The sequence below is a fragment of the Lytechinus variegatus genome, chromosome 11 (genome assembly GCF_018143015.1).
Source record: "Lytechinus variegatus isolate NC3 chromosome 11, Lvar_3.0, whole genome shotgun sequence".
Taxonomy (NCBI): Eukaryota; Metazoa; Echinodermata; class Echinoidea; order Temnopleuroida; family Toxopneustidae; genus Lytechinus; species Lytechinus variegatus.
In genome coordinates, this window is record NC_054750.1 from 12,714,441 (window position 1) to 12,732,735 (window position 18,295).

Here is an 18,295-nt window from a genome sequence, read left to right on the forward strand (position 1 = left end):
TCCGCTCGAATTTTGTGACCAGTCTAAAAAATAAGGGGGACTTTTCGGAAATTTGTCGAGTTGATTTTTTTTCATTTGTTAATTTTAAATATTTTTAATGAACAATTATTACATCGGTTATTCTAGCTAGAAATATTAAAAATATTACTTTTATTTTAAAATAATTTATTTAGCTTAAATAATCATGATATTGACATTTTTTCTCATTTTGGAATATTAAGTCTATGACGAGGATACCTCTTATCTCTTATTTTCCTCTGCTGAATTTCGCTGCACCACTAATAAATGCATAGACAACCATCGTAATAATCGAGGTCATTTTTCTGGCCTGGGTGCGCCGAGTCTGGGCCGGTCGCGTAGCTACTAGTAACGTTAATGATGCGCTGGGGCTTCAGTCGACTCGTCATAGATCTTCTAGCAACATACACAATGACGTCTAATTTGCCTGGTCTGATTTGAAGTGCAATCGCTTCAGGGCTGAAGTTTATCAACGATGATTGTTCAAGGTCAGATTTCAAATTTTAATTTGCATTTGACTTTTAAGTCTATAAATCTTAATACAAGGCGCCTAAACCCCGAAATCCGGGTATAAATTTCAACTTCGAGTCCGAGACTATGGACGGCGAAAAAAAACCCATGCATCGGATGCATTGCATTGGCTGCGCTGCAGCTGAGCTGCACAGCCAGGCGCTGCGTCGCGTCGAAGGTCGATAATCATTGAGCAACCAAACTTCCAAAGCCAAATTAAAGCTTGAATAAAATTAAACCTATTCACATTTTCCTTGGTTTTCTTCAATAATTTCTAAGAAAAATCAGCCAATTCTGGGAAATTGATTGCAATGTTACATCGTTTGCAGAGTGCCATCATCGTTTTGCGTTAGACTTAACCTTAGTTATACTTAGATCTAGGCCTAGACTAGAAGAAATGGGAGCTGGATATTATACACCATCTTAATTTATGATTTTGGGCAGAAAGTAGATTTGATAGACAGCATCCATATCTTAATTTGACCATTGATTCTGTGCAATCAAAGACTTTTACATAATTTGTTTGCCATATTGCAAGAATTGGTAAATTTTCCTGGGCCTGCATGGCCTGGGCTTGGCTGGCAGAACGCGTATTTTTTTTGGAGAAATTTCGAAAGTGAAAGAGCAAAGTGACTAAGCTCGTCGTGATTTTATTTTTATGCATTATCTAACTGAATTTTAATTCTCATGCCTAACGGTAAGGCCTAACGGTAACTTAATTGTCAACCATTAAATCTTCTAGTTCTAGATCTAGATTTTACCCTGTAGGCATTTAACGTACGGACTAAAAAAAATCATAACCTCCTAGCGGCTAGCCCATGCAGGCTGGCCTTAATTGAACCAAACTTAGCTTGCATGGACCAACCCTCAAATGATTTAGGCGTCCTATACTATAAAAGACAATGTGGAATTCATCTGTTTTGAGTTTATTATTATTTTAGTATTTTTTTATTGTTGCATAGACTAGTCGTGCTAGATCTATATATATTCTAGATCTACTTAGATATCCAGTGTGGAACAACATCTTCAACAAACAGATCGAGACTGGTCAGAGCATTTGTCTAGTTAGACAAATAAAGTTAGATCTTTAGACTAATTGGGTCTATCGATCAACTAGACAGGAATAACCGTCGTTTCTGGGGATTTATTCAACAATTTCTGACATTTTACTATAGTATAATCTCTATCGGTGAGTGAGCCAGCGCAGTTCAGCAGAGCAACCAAAATACAGAGACTGAAGCTTTTGGTCTATCGATCAACATGATCAAGATCTAGGTTAGATGTGGACTTCACTTATTACTGATTGGAATGTATTTCTAAATTTATAAGTTTTGGGGACAATGGTGAAAAGAAATGATAATATACTATTGGTAGATACGTGAATTATTTTTTTTAATACCCATTGGCATTGCTGCCTGCTATAATAAATAAATAAATAAATGAGTCACGGCCTATATGGACTGCAGATAAATGCTGATCGACGCCTAGCAGAACAAGTACCAGTGCTAGACTAGGGGGTTGAAATCTAAGCAGACGACGGAGCATAATGTAGCTTAAGGATAGAATGATGATGGGTTCAGCGAAGAGCCCAGAGAAAATAAGGGGGACATATTCAATCCCGAAATGCTTTGCGAGTGGTCACAAAATCGTCTCGGCGCAAATCACCTAATTCAGCCGTCTGGTGAAATCGCTGATAACAACAATCACCGATTTGGTAATGATTTTAGTTTCCTGAAACTTGCATTTGTAAAGTTTTAAATATCAAAGTATGTTTTCATATTTATGTATATCCCTCAACATATTTTTTAATGTTATCTTTGATATCGTTGTAGTCATATTCTTTCATATTCGTTTCTTGATCACTACTAATTTGTTGTTGTATTTGATCGGCATTTGATTTCGTTGTCATGAACAATAAAATATGCGCGCAGCTCAGTTGCATGCGCGTATCGAGTTGACCTTCCTTAGAGCAACACGCTTGTGTGTTGCTGCCCTCTACGTTCGTTGGCCGAGACCTACCGGCCGCTGCGCATGCGCACATGATCCATCCAATCGAGACTGTGTGTCTGTCAGCTGTATTGCCGTGTTAGGCAATGACGGAAATAATCTGTATTTCGCCATAACAAATATTACAGTAAAGTGTGAATAAATGCTATCTAAAGTTTGATAGTAAGTATATAATTGTAGTTTTCAATACATCTGTGAACTTGTATCGTAAATTTGCATGTATTTCCATTAAAATTTCCTAAGAAAATCCGACGTCAGTGTCACTGAAATTAGTTAACCATCATCATCACTGTTGTTTTGACTGAGACTGAGAGTAGAGTGTTTTGTGTCATTCGTATTGCCGGCATGTGCAAAATCTCATGGCTTTATGCACACTATGTGAATAAATATTGTCACGACTCCATGTAACTTGTAAATTACAATAGCATTTATATAAGCCATATACCTACCTAAGTGACATTTTACCAGGTAGTAGGCAGGACCTGGCAGGTCAGGAGCAGTGAGTAGGCCTATCGCCTATCTGCTATACCGTACCGTATACGTACCAGCCAGAACTTGAACATCATATCGGGCCCGTTTCTCAACACCTGGAGTCTGGACAAGTTAGTCATATCTTTATCCACCAACCACGGAGTTAGTTCCAATCTTACTAAACCCGTTTCTCGAAAGGCTTCCTAACTAAAATACCTTGATATCGATATTATCGGTAAAAAGAGCAGACGAGACGTAGCCTTAGTCACAAAATAGCATAATTTTCAAAAAGAAAAATTATAACAAAATTGCAAATATTGTGATGAATTGGGAATTTCATCTTTTAAGAATAATAGCACAGGTATATTATGCACCATACATACTTAGACCATGAAGACTTGAGCATTCAATTGCTGAGAAAATGGAATTATGAATAATTGATCTCGTGACTAAAAAATCACATGTGGACGTTGAGATGGGTACCCCCGGGATATCCAATTTTAATAGTTTACGAAAGTAAAACCATAACGGTTTTCGTTGTAAAATGATGATAATTATACGGTATTTTACGATTCCAAACATCAAAATATAGTTTAACAATTTTCTTTTAAATCTTAGATACTGAAACTTACTATTCGACAAATTCTATGCATAAATTAGAGATAGAATTTATCAAAATGTTAATAGGGGTCTGAAAACGACAAATACGAGTCCATTTATGGATGGCCTGACGTGGTAGAATCTTTATCAAATAGATTATTTTACTAATTTCAAAATGAATGGTTTTGTGGAGTATTACCAACAGTTTTTGTAGATTCTTTGTATTACCATGATCATAGAATGCATTATCCAACTTGTTTTTTTAATGTAATTTCAACATCTTTGATTGATTACGTAAGATTATAATTTTCACATTTCTAGGCACTTTTGCATGTCATAGTCTACCCACGTGATGCCACTACGTCATTAAGAAAGAGGTTGTGACAGGTTCGGAGGTGTCATAAATATTTAGTGAGGTTGTTGTACACGATCTTGGTAAAGAGGGCTTCGTGAAACGGTTAGCGGACAAGTAGCTCACTATCCCCGATTTAGTCAAGAAGTTAGACTTATGACGGTGTTGAGAAACGGGCCCCTGGCACAGTGCGCCTTTCAATTGCCAGCGCCAGCAGTACCGCAAACACATATCGGAGAATGTCAATACGCAACGTCAACGAGGAGGCTACTGCCGGGTCGGCCACAATCTGTGAACTTGGCGTTGTGGCATCCGCCTGTAATCCAAGCTGTGGGAAAGTTACAAATCGATGCAGAGGTTCGAGGTTCGACCCATGGTCACGTCTTTCGGATGGTGACGTTAAAGGTCGGTCCCAGACGTAAATAATCATAACTGACTGATACACGTCTGACAAAACTCAAGTACACACACAATCGTGCCTTCGCAAACATGCAGGATTATTGATAAGCCTCATAAACTTTACAATTTGAGTAGTGGTTGATCTTAATGCCAAAAATGGTGATTTTTTTATCATTATTTTTTACGGAAAATAAAATTGGAAGAAATTGACCAAAAAAATATAAAATATTCCCTAAAGTGCTTCTTACATCGGCTCGGTGTTCGTCAGGGCTTCTCTAAATTACAGATAATTTTCGTTTCAGAAGGGGAAAAAGATGACACCAACATGACCATTTTTTTCATGCCAGAAATCGAACACCATGATATATTGATTGCATTTCAACACGTAATTAATTAAAGGTCAAGTCCACCTCAGAAAAATGTTGATTTGAATCAATAGAGAAAAATCAGACAAGCACAATGCTGAAAATTTCATCAAAATCAGATTACTAAAATAAGAAAGTTATGACATTTCAAAACAAAGTTTCGCTTATTTTTAACAAAGTTACACCGTATATAAACGAGCCAGTTACATCCAAATGAGAGTCGATGATGTCACTCACTAACTATTCCTTTGGTTTTTTATTGTTTGAATCATAAAATATTTTAATTTTTACGAATTTGATGATTAGGACCTCCTTGCCTGAAGCACAAAATGTTAAAATAATGGAATTCCACCTGTTCAGGGAGGAATGGAACTTAATTTCACATGACAATGAGAAAATAAAAATATTTCATATTTCATATAATAAAATACAAAAGAAATAGTGAGTGGGTGATGTCATCAGTTCCCTCATTTGCATACAGACTGAGATGTGCATATGACTGTTTTGTGAAATGAAGCGAAACTTTAAAGTGTCAGAACTTTCTTATTTTACATCTGATTTTGATGAAATTTTCAGTGTTATGCTTGTTGAATTTTTCTCTTTTTATTCAAATCAAGTTTTTGTTGGGTTGGACTTTTCCTTTAATGGTAGTCTTAAGCAAGCATTGATTATGATCTCTTTTCTTTTGATATCTATTTGTTTTTTCTTTAATTTTGACCAAATGCTTTTTTTGTGTTAATTTGCCCATATTTTATTCATAATTTACACATTTCTTTTTTTTTTTTGGGGGGGGGGTGGCAAATACCAAGGACTAGATAAACGGGCTGTACGTGGCCTTGGGTTTTTGTTTTTCAATTTAACACGTGCTTTGAGGCATGGGCGGAAATCCCGGGGGGGGGGGGGTGGGTGACGCGTCTAGCCCCCCTACCGAAAAAAGTAGGGCGGGGACACAATGTCTTTTTTTTTGTCTGTTTTTTTGTTTAAAATTACCATACATTTGGGGTGAAAACCCTTTTTTGTGGGGGGGGGGTTGTCAAACTTTTGTTAAAATGACCTTACATAAAACCTTTCTTTTTGCTTGTCAATTTTTTTTTAAAATGACCTTGCATTATAATTTGGATGATAACCTTTTTTTTTTGGGGGGGGGTTGTTAATTTTTTTGGGGTTAAAAATACATGTACCTTTATATTTTGGGTGATAAGCTTTTTTTTGCTTGTCAATTTTTTTTTAAATGACCTTGCTTTATATTTTTGGGGATAACTATTTTTTTTTGGGGGGTGTTCATTTTTGGAGGGGTTAAAAACCTTATATTTTGGGTGATAACCCTTTTTTTTGGGGGGGGGGGTGAGGTAAGGTTTCCCTTCCTTTGGGGACAGATTTTCTCCCATGGGAGGGTTTCCTTTTATCATGATTTTTCACCCGTTTTCCCAGAAAACAAGGTTATCCTCATAAACCAAGACAAATTATGTCTTGATAAATTGAGATTGTCCTTGTTATGAAGACAGTTTTTTGTCACTTACCCCTTCACTGTCTATTTTTAATGACTTGGCGTCTTCCAATAATCTTGTTATGAAACTTGATATGTTGATGAGCGTACTTGATTGGTGTCAACACTTGACAGGTGAATGAACTTATATTGTGTGGAGAAATCTTTTCAATGCAGCAATGCATTGAAAAGTGGGGATCAAGGCACTCATTTGAGCACATCTGTGATGGTGCAATCTATCTATCCTACAGTAGGCCCATGAATACTGGTATCATGACGTCATCAGCTGGGAATGGTAGGATGGGGGGTCGGGTGTCCGGACACTATATTTTTGAAGCCTTCTTTGTCTTTGGATTCCACTAAAAATGTGAATTCAATGGAAGTAATCATCTTATATTTTGTTCTCTATAATATTTCCTAACATTTTGTACTAAAAATTGATGAAACTTCGCTTGTAAATTTTTCCAAATTAGTTCTAAAATTGATTGTGCGGACGCACAACCTGTCCGGACATACAACAACTGGGTATACACCAAGCCGCATAGATCTAGTCAAAAAACTGTTTAAGGCCTACAGCTTGATGGCCGATTGGCGGGGCTAGACAAGTCTATAAATTCTAAGAAAGCATTTGGTAAACAAAATGGACCGTCAATCATCTGGTTTACATTAGGGTATGTTTTAATTGTAATTGATTGTTGTCTGCAGTCACAAGGTGAAAGGTAATAGAGGTCATTTAGAAATTAGACACACATGTGTATCATTCTGTTCTTCTATTAAATAGAGGAGGTATAATTTCCGCTGTGTGCAGTTGAAAGTTTGAAAATCCATCCATTTTACAGGAATTGATAACAGTCGTTTCCATGAAAATTTCAATCAACCCGAACAAATAGTTGATTCGTATAAATCTAAGAGAAAATTAGACAGTAATAATGCTTTTAGTATATGCTGTTTAGTTTCATAAAATTCTAGTGTAAAAGAGGAAAGTTTATGACAATGCTTATATTTTTTCACAGAACATCACAAAGCAGTGAAATTAGAAGGTTGATGATGTCACTCAATATTCCATCCTAGGTCATACATGTAGGAATGACATCAAAACCATTATGTGAAATCAAACAAAATTTAAAATGTCATTACTTTCATGTTATATCTGATTTTTATTGAAATTTGAAATTTTCACTTGCCGTTTGCATGTTTTATTTTTATCTTTTATCTACATGAATATCATTCAAAGCATTTTGTTGAGGTTTCCCTCATAATTCATAAAGAATTATTAAAGGTCAAGTCCACCTCAGAAAAAATGTTGATTTGAATCAATAGAGAAAAATCAGACAAGCACAATGCTGAAAATTTTATCAAACTCGGATGTAAAATAAGAAAGCTATGACATTTCAAAGTTTCGCTTATTTTTAACAAAATAGTTATATAAACGAACCAGTTACATCCAAATGAGAGAGTCGATGATGTCACTCACTACATGTATTTCTTTTGTTTTTTATTGTTTGAATTATACAATATTTCAATTTTTACAAATTTGACGATTAGGACCTCCTTGCCTGAAGTACAAAATGTTGAAATAATGGAATTTCACATGTTCAGGGAGGAATGAAACTTCATTTCACATGACAATGACGAGAAAATAAAAATATTTCATATTTCATATATACAATACAAAAGAAATAGTGAGTGATGTCATCAGTTCCTCATTTGCATAGCGACAGAGATGTGCATATAACTGTTTTGTTAAATGAAGCGAAACTTTAAAATGTCATAACTTTCTTATTTTACATCGGATTTGATGAAATTTTCAGTGTTATGCTTGTTGAAATTTTCTTTTTTTTATTCAAATGAAGTTTTTGTTGGGGGTGGACTTGTCCTTTAAGGGGGCATTGCATGATACTGCATGTTTATAAGATCTACCATGTATGTACATGTACATGTGATTTGTGTAGAAAGTTCTACAGGTGCATAATGATTTGTGTACTTTTTTCAAGATTTCCTGATTATAATTGTGGCATTACTTTTTTTCAATAGAATACCATCTCAGTTTAACTTTGTCAAGGTCTCTTAAAGTCTGTACTAAAATTTTGGGAAGCCAAATGTGTTTTTAATTTTTTTTTTTCAAATTTCATTATTGGGTTTTCATTATATTTTTTATTTACATATTTCTTAGGTTTCCTACAGTATGCTCTTTCCTTATTTCATTAAAAATGTGAAGTAAACTAAAGATTACATGCAATGTGTATGTACATGTAAGTTATCATTCCCAGAGAGTTGTCCAAGTTTGAATGAATACCATACTCAACTGCACAGGAAAGAGACAAAAAAGGTGATCCAGTAGACTAGTACACAACTACACATGTACATGTACATGTAGGCAATACATAGCCCTTAAAATTAAAAAGGCTTGGTCTACCTTTGATAAAAAGGTCTTTTGAAATCTGAACAGTAAGTAAGACAAAACCCAAGGTTAAAGAAGAAAGTTTAATGAAGCAATTTAAAGTTTTGTAAATATTTCACAAAAATACAAATCCTGGTAATTGTGCAAATGAAGGAGCTGATGATGTCACCAACAGACTTTTTCTTTTGTATCTGAAAAAAAATCCTAATCATGTGAAAAAAGTCTTAATACCTTTCAGAATATGTGGAATTGCAAACATTGCAACCTGTGATTTAATGAAGAGATTCATTATTGCCAAATCTTTAAAACTTCAAAACAAATTCCTATCAAAACAATACAAAAAAAATAATGTGACATACACTGGCTCATCAGTGCTTTCACCTTTGTTGTGACTTGTGATATAAACGCAAAATTCAATTTTCTTCATATTTTACATCCAATTTCGATGAAATTGTCAGTGTTATGCTCGTTTGATTTTGCACTTTCAAAACTTAAAAGTCAACTTTAATATTACAGACTTGGGCTGGACCTGACCCTTTTTATTTAATTTTAGATTAATTTCTTTCAAACCTTTTTTTGTTTCATTTCTGTTTCATCAGCTTCTTATACTTGGCTGCTGTCTTAAAATCCACCCCCTTCAACCAATGGCATCTCTCTGTATCGCTTTGCTGCCTGTTCTGTCACCGTGTCTGCCTGCCTGTCTGCCTGCTAGTCTGCACCCCTCCCCTTGTAATCTTGCATGTGGCTGTGTCTGAGGGACTCCTGGAGTCATTTCTACTACAATCTCTAACACAACCAGGAATTGTGGGTACATGTACATGTAGGAGGGGTATTTCAATATGGATTCCTTTTTGGCTGCGGCCAATGACCTGGACCGGGTCTTGGATGAGTTTGAGCAAAATGAAGGTAAGTCTATCTCTCGAACTGTGTGAGTGAGGATGATTTTTAGGTCGTACATGTAAGGTCAGAGGTCCCAGACTGTGTGACTATTCACCTAGGCAGGATCTTAGATGAGTTTCAGCAAAATGAAAGTAGTCTGATAACAGCTATCTTTAGAACTGTTTTGAGTGAGGATGACTTTGGGTCGTAAAGTCAAAGGTCCCAGGTTTCATTCAATGAGCTGGACCGGATCTTTGATGAGTTCAATAAAAATGAAGGTGCTTTTCTAATTATTAACATCCATCATTGGCGTGTGAGTGAGGTTGATCATGATGATGAGATTTAATAGGTCATAAGGTCAAAGGTCCCAGGGTTCATAATTTGAAATTTAAGAAGCTTGGTCACTTTAGATACGTACACTGTCATGTATATTGCTGGTGTTGTAAATAATGGCAGAGGCATCGAGGCTGTTCTCACTGCATTCCTAAAACTGGTTTACTGGAAACTAGTTTAGTGGAAGCGATCTTCCAAACCAGTTTGGAAAACCACCTCGCAATGTAGTTTTCAAGATCGCTTTGCCTCGTTAAACTGCTTTTAGTGTAAGTGAGGACACAACCATTCTTTGGTAAGCGATCTTCGCACATTTTGAGGGCGCTTCTCCATACGACAGGTGTAGAATGCCTATGCGGTTTAGAATTTTGCGTGAATCGTTTCACCCACTGATAGCGTTTCCATAGCATCAAGAGTGCTTTACGTGATTTGATTTTGAAAATCACTTTTCTGTGATCAAGTGGGAACGCTAGCAAAGCGATCTTCCAAACTGGTCTCCTGAATCGGTTTCCAGTAAACTATTTTTAGAAAGTGTAATGAGAATGGACTCGTACATTTCGACTGTCGAGAATCTATGTTTATGGCATTACTCCTATGTGTTGAAGATTGCATGCTCGATCTTGGAACCAGTGGGATTCGAACCTGCCATCTACTGCTTTCCGGGCAGCGACTTTAATCACTAGGCTATTCTGGTTCACGGCTATTAAAATCATGATGAACTGGAATTCAAATACCCTTGATCCTCTGCTTTCTGACTCATTAATATGCAAATGCAGTCTGCCGTGGACAATAGAATTAACAAATTATAATTTCCTCCTATTAAAGCCTATTTATTTACAATCCATGTTTAGTTTTTGTGTGGTTGGTTAGATCAGCGCTTCTCAAACGGTGGGCCGCAAGAAGCTTCGGAGGGAGAAAAAATAGGAGAAAATTAAACTATTGACTTTCACAGACCTATTTCATGGTACATGTACAGTATGTCTGATCAGTCTATGTGGGTCAAACTAACCTAAAGCATGCTTATAGGTATCATGCACACTAATGTTGTAAGTTAGAGCAATTCCGAGATCGGAGTTCGGTTCGGAAGTTTTGCTCCTAAAATCGGAATCGCTTCGGATATCGGATCTGAAGATATTCAAAACAAAAAAATACATTAAAATTTGTATGTGGCCGGCGCGTGGACAAATGCGGCACGCTACACTGATGGCAGAATTTGTTTTGATCTCCGACAAAAGCGGAGGAAGAAGATGATGAGTTGTTTTGATCTCCGACATAATCGGAGGAAGGAAAATAAGATAATGACGTTCCAGCGCGCGACACTACCGCCGATCAACGATAGGCCTCTTCTCTACAACATCGTGGTGATGGCGGAGTCTGTCGTGAACTTTTAGAGGCCGCATTACTTATCGAAAAAGACGCACTATTATCCAAAGTTGTTTACGATGATATTCACCTTTTCTACAATATCGTAGTGATGGCGGAGGTAATCGTAAACTCTTAGAGGTCGCATGACCTCCCGAAAAAGACGCATTATTATCCAAAGTTGTTTACCATGATATTCACCTTCTCTACAACATCGTAGTGATGGCGGAGGTAATCGTAATCTCATAAAGGTCGCATGACCTCCCGAAAAGACGCATTATTGTCCAGAGTTGTTTACCATGATAATGATATTCACTTTCTCTACAACATCGTAGTGATGGCGGAGGTATAAACTCATAAAGGTCGCATGACCTCTCGAAAAAGACGCATTATTATCCAGAGTTGTTTACCATGATATTCACCTTCTCTACAACATCGTAGTGATGGCGGAGGTAATCGTAAACTCTTTAAGGTCGCATGACCTCCCGAAAAAGACGCATTATTATCCAGAGTTGTTTACCATGATATTCACCTTCTCTACAACATTGTAGTGATGGCGGAGGTAATTGTAATCTCATAAAGGTCGCATGACCTCCCGAAAAGACGCATTATTGTCCAGAGTTGTTTACCGTGATATTCACCTTCTCTACAACATCGTAGTGATGGCGGAGGTAATCGTAAACTCTTAAAGGTCGCATGACCTCCCGAAAAAGACGCATTATTATCCAAAGTTGTTTACCATGATATTCACCTTCTCTACAACATCGTAGTGATGGCGGAGGTAATCGTAATCTCATAAAGGTCGCATGACCTCCCGAAAAGACGCATTATTGTCCAGAGTTGTTTACCATGATATTCACCTTCTCTACAACATCGTAGTGATGGCGGAGGTATAAACTCATAAAGGTCGCATGACCTCCCGAAAAAGACGCATTATTATCCAGAGTTGTTTACCATGATATTCACCTTCTCTACAACATTGTAGTGATGGCGGAGGTAATCGTAATCTCATAAAGGTCGCATGACCTCCCGAAAAGACGCATTATTGTCCAGAGTTGTTTACCGTGATATTCACCTTCTCTACAACATCGTAGTGATGGCGGAGGTAATCGTAAACTCTTAAAGGTCGCATGACCTCCCGAAAAAGACGCATTATTATCCAGAGTTGTTTACCATGATATTCACCTTCTCTACAACATCGTAGTGATGGCGGAGGTAATCGTAATCTCATAAAGGTCGCATGACCTCCCGAAAAGACGCATTATTGTCCAGAGTTGTTTACCATGATATTCACCTTCTCTACAACATCGTAGTGATGGCGGAGGTATAAACTCATAAAGGTCGCATGACCTCCCGAAAAAGACGCATTATTATACAGAGTTGTTTACCATGATATTCACCTTCTCTACAACATCGTAGTGATGGCGGAGGTAATCGTAAACTCTTTAAGGTCGCATGACCTCCCGAAAAAGACGCATTATTATCCAGAGTTGTTTACCATGATATTCACCTTCTCTACAACATTGTAGTGATGGCGGAGGTAATCGTAATCTCATAAAGGTCGCATGACCTCCCGAAAAGACGCATTATTGTCCAGAGTTGTTTACCGTGATATTCACCTTCTCTACAACATCGTAGTGATGGCGGAGGTAATCGTAAACTCTTAAAGGTCGCATGACCTCCCGAAAAGGATGCATTATTATCCAGAGTTGTTTACCATGATATTCACCTTCTCTACAACATCGTAGTGATGGCGGAGGTAATCGTAATCTCATAAAGGTCGCATGACCTCCCGAAAAAGACGCATTATTGTAGTGATGGCGGAGGTAATTGTAAACTCTTAAAGGTCGCTTGACCTCCCGAAAAAGACGCATTATTATCCAGAGTTGTTTACCATGATATTCACCTTCTCTACAACATCGTAGTGATAGCGGAGGTAATCGTAAACTCTTAGAGGACGTATAGTCAGATAGTCGTAAATATTACCGCGCATGTCAGCGTGTTCAACTAAATCTTATTTGCCTCCGCTTAAGATCAAAACATATCGTCTTTTCGTTGTTTTTCTTCCCCGATTATGTCGGAGATCAAAACAAATCATAATCTTCTTCTCCACCTGCCTTTCCGCTAATATCGGAGATAAAAACAAATCATAATTTTCTTCCCCTTTATCTTCTTTTCCTTCCACCGCTTTTGTCTGAGATCAAAACAAATCACCAGCGCATTTTGACGGCAAACATGTCGCCACATGTTTTTTTGTTTTGTCTTGTTATGTTTTGGTTTTTCCGATCCGATTTTTTCCCCAATGGTCAAAAATCGGAGTTCGGAAAAATGTAGAAAAAAGGGGAAAATCGGATCGGATCGGGAATTGGAATAAAAATCGGTTACAGCATTAATGCACACTATATGGTTTCGATCTAATTTTAATGTGAACCTGATGTGCATGAATATTGTGTACGTGTACGTAGTTATTGTGGCCCATTTACTGGACTTTTGCAAATGCAGATTAGTTCTCAAACTGTTTATTTAGAATGTGCTTCAGAGCTTTGTGTTCAAATTTCACGAAACACCTTTGCCTCAAAATTGAAATTTTTCTAAAATTTTTGTAGATTGGCCTTGAAAAATATTTGAGAGTCAAAGAGGTCCTCGAGTTAAAAAAGGTTGAGAAGCGTTGGGTTAGATTATACTTACATGCATGCACATGATCTAGCTCTTGATTCTGTTTGTTTTCAATAATGGTTGCCTCACTTGCCTGTGATATGTCATTTGTTGCTGGGCATGCTGGCCACTGCTTATGTTTTAAGCAGTGAGTAATACAATGCTTTGCCATTACTGAGCAATTTCTAACTACCTAAAAAATCATTTTGGCAAATTGGGTAGGGATTCTGCCCCAACCACTATTTGTGTAATTTACAGTACATGTACATGCACATCTATATGTATATGGTCAGGCATTATATACATTTGTACATGTAGCAGAATTTATAGAATACCTAATCCATACATGTACAGGATACACAGGACCTACATGTACATAAAACAAGTTTTTCTATCAGATTTTTTTAATGTACATTATATAAAAGCTTAGAAGAGTATATCAATCATACATGTTTGTAGACATTTTGTACATGTACACACACAAATTACACATGACTTTAATGTAAAATCATTGATTGCTGTGAAATGAATAGAAGGATAAACTGCATGCATACATGTAGGCCTAAACATATGTACAGTACAAAGCTGAATATTTGCATCCCACTCTGATACAGTACAATAATGCAAGTCATGGATTGAATTGCATAAATTTTCTAAATTATACTATTAGTATGGACATTGTACTTTGTATCTGACTGTACAAAGGGATAATGCATTCTTTCCAGTATTACATGCAGGCAATGAATCGCAAACTCAAACCTTCATCTACAATTAATAGTCCAACATTTTAGGCTCAAAACCAACAAATGTTATGTGCTTTGTGCAGAGTACTATTGATATTATGAATTCATTATTTGTATTGAATGTAAATGTTTGTGATAGTTCAGAGAGAGAGAGGTAAATATTCAATTTTTAATGTACAGCCAATTTGATTTTTTTAATCAAGAAAATACTTAAAGGACAAGTCCAACCCAACAAAAACTTGATTTGAATGAAAAGAGAAAAATTCAAAAAACATTAACACTGAAAATTTCATCAAAATCGGATGTAAAATAAGAAAGTTATGGCATTTTAAAGTTTCGCTTATTTTCAACAAAATAGTTATATGAACGAGCCAGTTACATCCAAATGAGAGAGTTGATGACATCACTCACTCACTATTTCTTTTGTATTTTATTATATGAAATATGAAATATTTTTATTTTCTTTCATTTAGTTTCATTCCTCCCTGAACACGTGGAATTCCATTATTTTAACATTTTGTGCTTCAGGCAATGAGGTCCTAATCATCAAATTCGTAAAAACTAAAATATTGTATAATTCAAACAATAAAAAACAAAAGAAATAGTGAGTGAGTGACCTCATCGACTCTCATTCGGACGCAACTGGCTCGTTCATATAAATATTTTGTTGAAAATAAGCGAAACTTTGAAATGTCATAACTTTCTTATTTTACATCCGATTTTGATGAAATTTTCAGCATTGTGCTTGTCTGATTTTTCTCTATTGATTTAAATTTACATTTTTCTGAGGTGGACTTGACCTTTGAATTATTCAACCTGAATACAGTGGGCACCAAAGATACATACATGTACATGTACATGTATGTAAGTTAAGAATTCAGGAAACCTTTCCAATTACATGTGTACGTGTACTCAGCAGTGTACTGTGTGCATGCATGCATAAAAGCTACATAAATGCAGTATCTTTTTGGCCGAATTTTTATACAATGCAATCTTCCTCCCCTTTTTAACTCGGTCGGAAAGAGAATTATCGTAATATAATAATGATGATGATGATAATAATAATAGCCCAAAATAGCGCTTTTCCCAGAATGGCTTGCAAGTTTAATACAACATATTAATACTCTGGTCATTGGATTCATTTCAAACCCACACGAAAAGTACATAATTTCCACTCCCTGGGGAGCATCCCGTGCATTCATCCCAGCCTCATTATGGAGCTGGCAAAATCAAACATACCATTTAGCACCTGGGTCGAGAGTGGCAAAGTGTGGATTAACGCCTTGCCAAAGGACGCTAGACCACGGTGGGATTCGAATACACGACCCTCTGATTACAAGGCGAGAGTCAGAACCACTACACCACGGCTCTTCCACATGATGTGTAACTTGTTTTGAATATTGCTGTAATGCTGTCAATAAATAACACCAACAATTTGAGAAAAATCAATAAAAGATTTTGCTAAATTGCAACTTGGGCGCTGTAACACAAAGGTTTACGATGAATTGCAAATGTGAAAGAACCGCACTGATTGGTCTCTGGTCAGTATTTCAAAACTAATGCGTGTGTAATATTGATTGGTCAGTTCATTTAGCGATTGATCACTAATCTTTATGTTACCGAACCCAGATTATAAACCAATTACAGACCACATGCAGTACATGAACAGTATTATGGATTTTCTTTGTCATGTTTTGTTTTTAATACTTCAGATGCAAGCGCCCCCCCCCAAAAAAAAAAAATATGGAAGGACTTTTTTTTTCTAAAAAATTGAAAAATGCTGTGATTTTTGCGTACAGAATTTTTCGCGAATCGCGGGGGTCCCGACATTTTTTGCTGGTTGTTAGATGTATGAAACACTTCCACAGCATTTCAAAGAATCAAAATTAGTGCAAATCATATGCAAATCTATGCTCCTCAAAATCCCCATGTTGATGTATGTTTTGTACATAAATATGTCCAATGTAAAAACAGTTACAAAGCATGAAAAGGTGGCTTGAATTTCACTTATTTTTAACATGTTACCTGTAATCCATAGGGTTAAGCGATCTTTGGCATTGCCCCTACAGAAATTTTCAAGCTTGCGGAAAGCGTGCGACTAGCTTGCGCAAGCTCGCGGCATACTAGTACGTAGCATGCGGCTAGCTTAATAAGCATGTAATATGCGTGCAGAGTAATAGTTAAGCGATCTTTTAGCGAGCAGGGACTGTTCGCTAGCATGCACTCGCTTATTAAGCGAGCGCCCTGCTAGTCGCATGCTAGTTACTAGCAAGCGGCACGCTTAAATTTCTGTAGGGGTGGTGTTTTGTTAGATTCATTTTTCAAAAAGTTGGTAAAAGTGCAAAAATGTTGAATTTTGTGAACAGAAATTTACACCTTTAAAAGCTCTGGTCATGTGACAATATGAATATTAATGAGTATGCAAATAGCTGCCAATACGTATGTATAGAGTCAATCAGATGACAATAAAATCAAAGTATTTCATGGAAAATACATGTAAAGTGAGTTAATAAATCAAATTATGTTAGAAAATAGTTGTATATAAGGCTCTGATTTTGTATGAGAAATAAAACAAAGTGAAATTCTTGCTAACTTTTTGAATCACTGATGGTACTTTCTAAACCTTCTTTTATATAGAGGTGCATATCTCAGCTTTTTCACTACACATGATGAGCAATAGCAAAGCGATCCTGTGGGGATATTGGCAATATTTTCCTGTGTTGTTAAATTCGCGGCCGATCGGCAATTCGCGAAATCCGTGAAAATAAACCCCCGTTTTCAAGTATTACATGCAGACCAGTGTTGTAGTACTGTCAAAATGTTATTTACAAATTTTTAGCCCGGGCCGGCAACCTAGTGCATCTTGATACTGTTTTTAGTGCATCTTTAAAGGACAAGTCCACCCCAACAAAAACTTGATTTGAATAAAAAGAGAAAAATTCAACAAGCATAACACTGAAAATTTCATCAAAATCGGATGTAGAATAAGAAAGTTATGGCATTTTAAAGTTTCGCTTATTTTCAACAAAATAGTTATATGAACGAGCCAATTACATCCAAATGAGAGAGTTGATGACATCACTCACTCACTATTTCTTTTGTATTTTATCATATGAAATATGAAATATTTCTATTTTCTCATCGTTGAATGTGAAATGAAGTTTCATTCCTCCCTGAACACGTGGAATTCCATTACTTTAACATTTTGTGCTTCAGGCAAGGAGGTCCTAATTGTCAAATTCGTAAAAATTGAAACAGTGTATAATTCAAACAATAAAAAACAAAAGAAATAGTGAGTGACATCATCGACTCTCTCATTTGGATGTAACTGGCTCGTTCATATAACTATTTTGTTGAAAATAAGCGAAACTTTGAAATGTCATAACTTTCTTATTTTACATCCGATTTTGATGAATTTTTCAGCATTGTGCTTGTCTGATTTTTCTCTATTGATTCAAATCAACATTTTTCTGAGGTGGACTTGACCTTTAAACATGTGAGGTTATTTCTTCTTTTTTTTAAGTATTGTAAACATAGTAAGTACTGGAAATTGGAAAAGGGGGAATTCGTTCATTCTTGGATCCATGTTTTTTGCCCTTTTTTGTTGTTATTGTTCAAAAGTAAAGAACCAAAATCTGAAGGCCTGTAGAATTGGGACAATCTGGGTCCAGGTATTAGGTTTAAAATTATGCTGTTTATAATATTAAGGTTTCATGT

General features: G+C 36.3%; 1 protein-coding gene across 1 annotated transcript in view; it reads left to right on the forward strand.

Moving 5' to 3' along the window:
• Positions 1-2,579: 2,579 nt before the first annotated feature.
• The window catches only part of LOC121423810, a 37,896-nt gene continuing 22,180 nt past the window's right edge, over positions 2,580-18,295 (forward strand). Inside the window, exons 1-2 of the mRNA XM_041619305.1 lie at positions 2,580-2,697; positions 9,209-9,515. Of these exons, the coding sequence (XP_041475239.1) occupies positions 9,449-9,515 (67 nt within the window). The 5' untranslated portion in view covers positions 2,580-2,697; positions 9,209-9,448. The remainder of the gene's footprint in view (positions 2,698-9,208; positions 9,516-18,295) is intronic.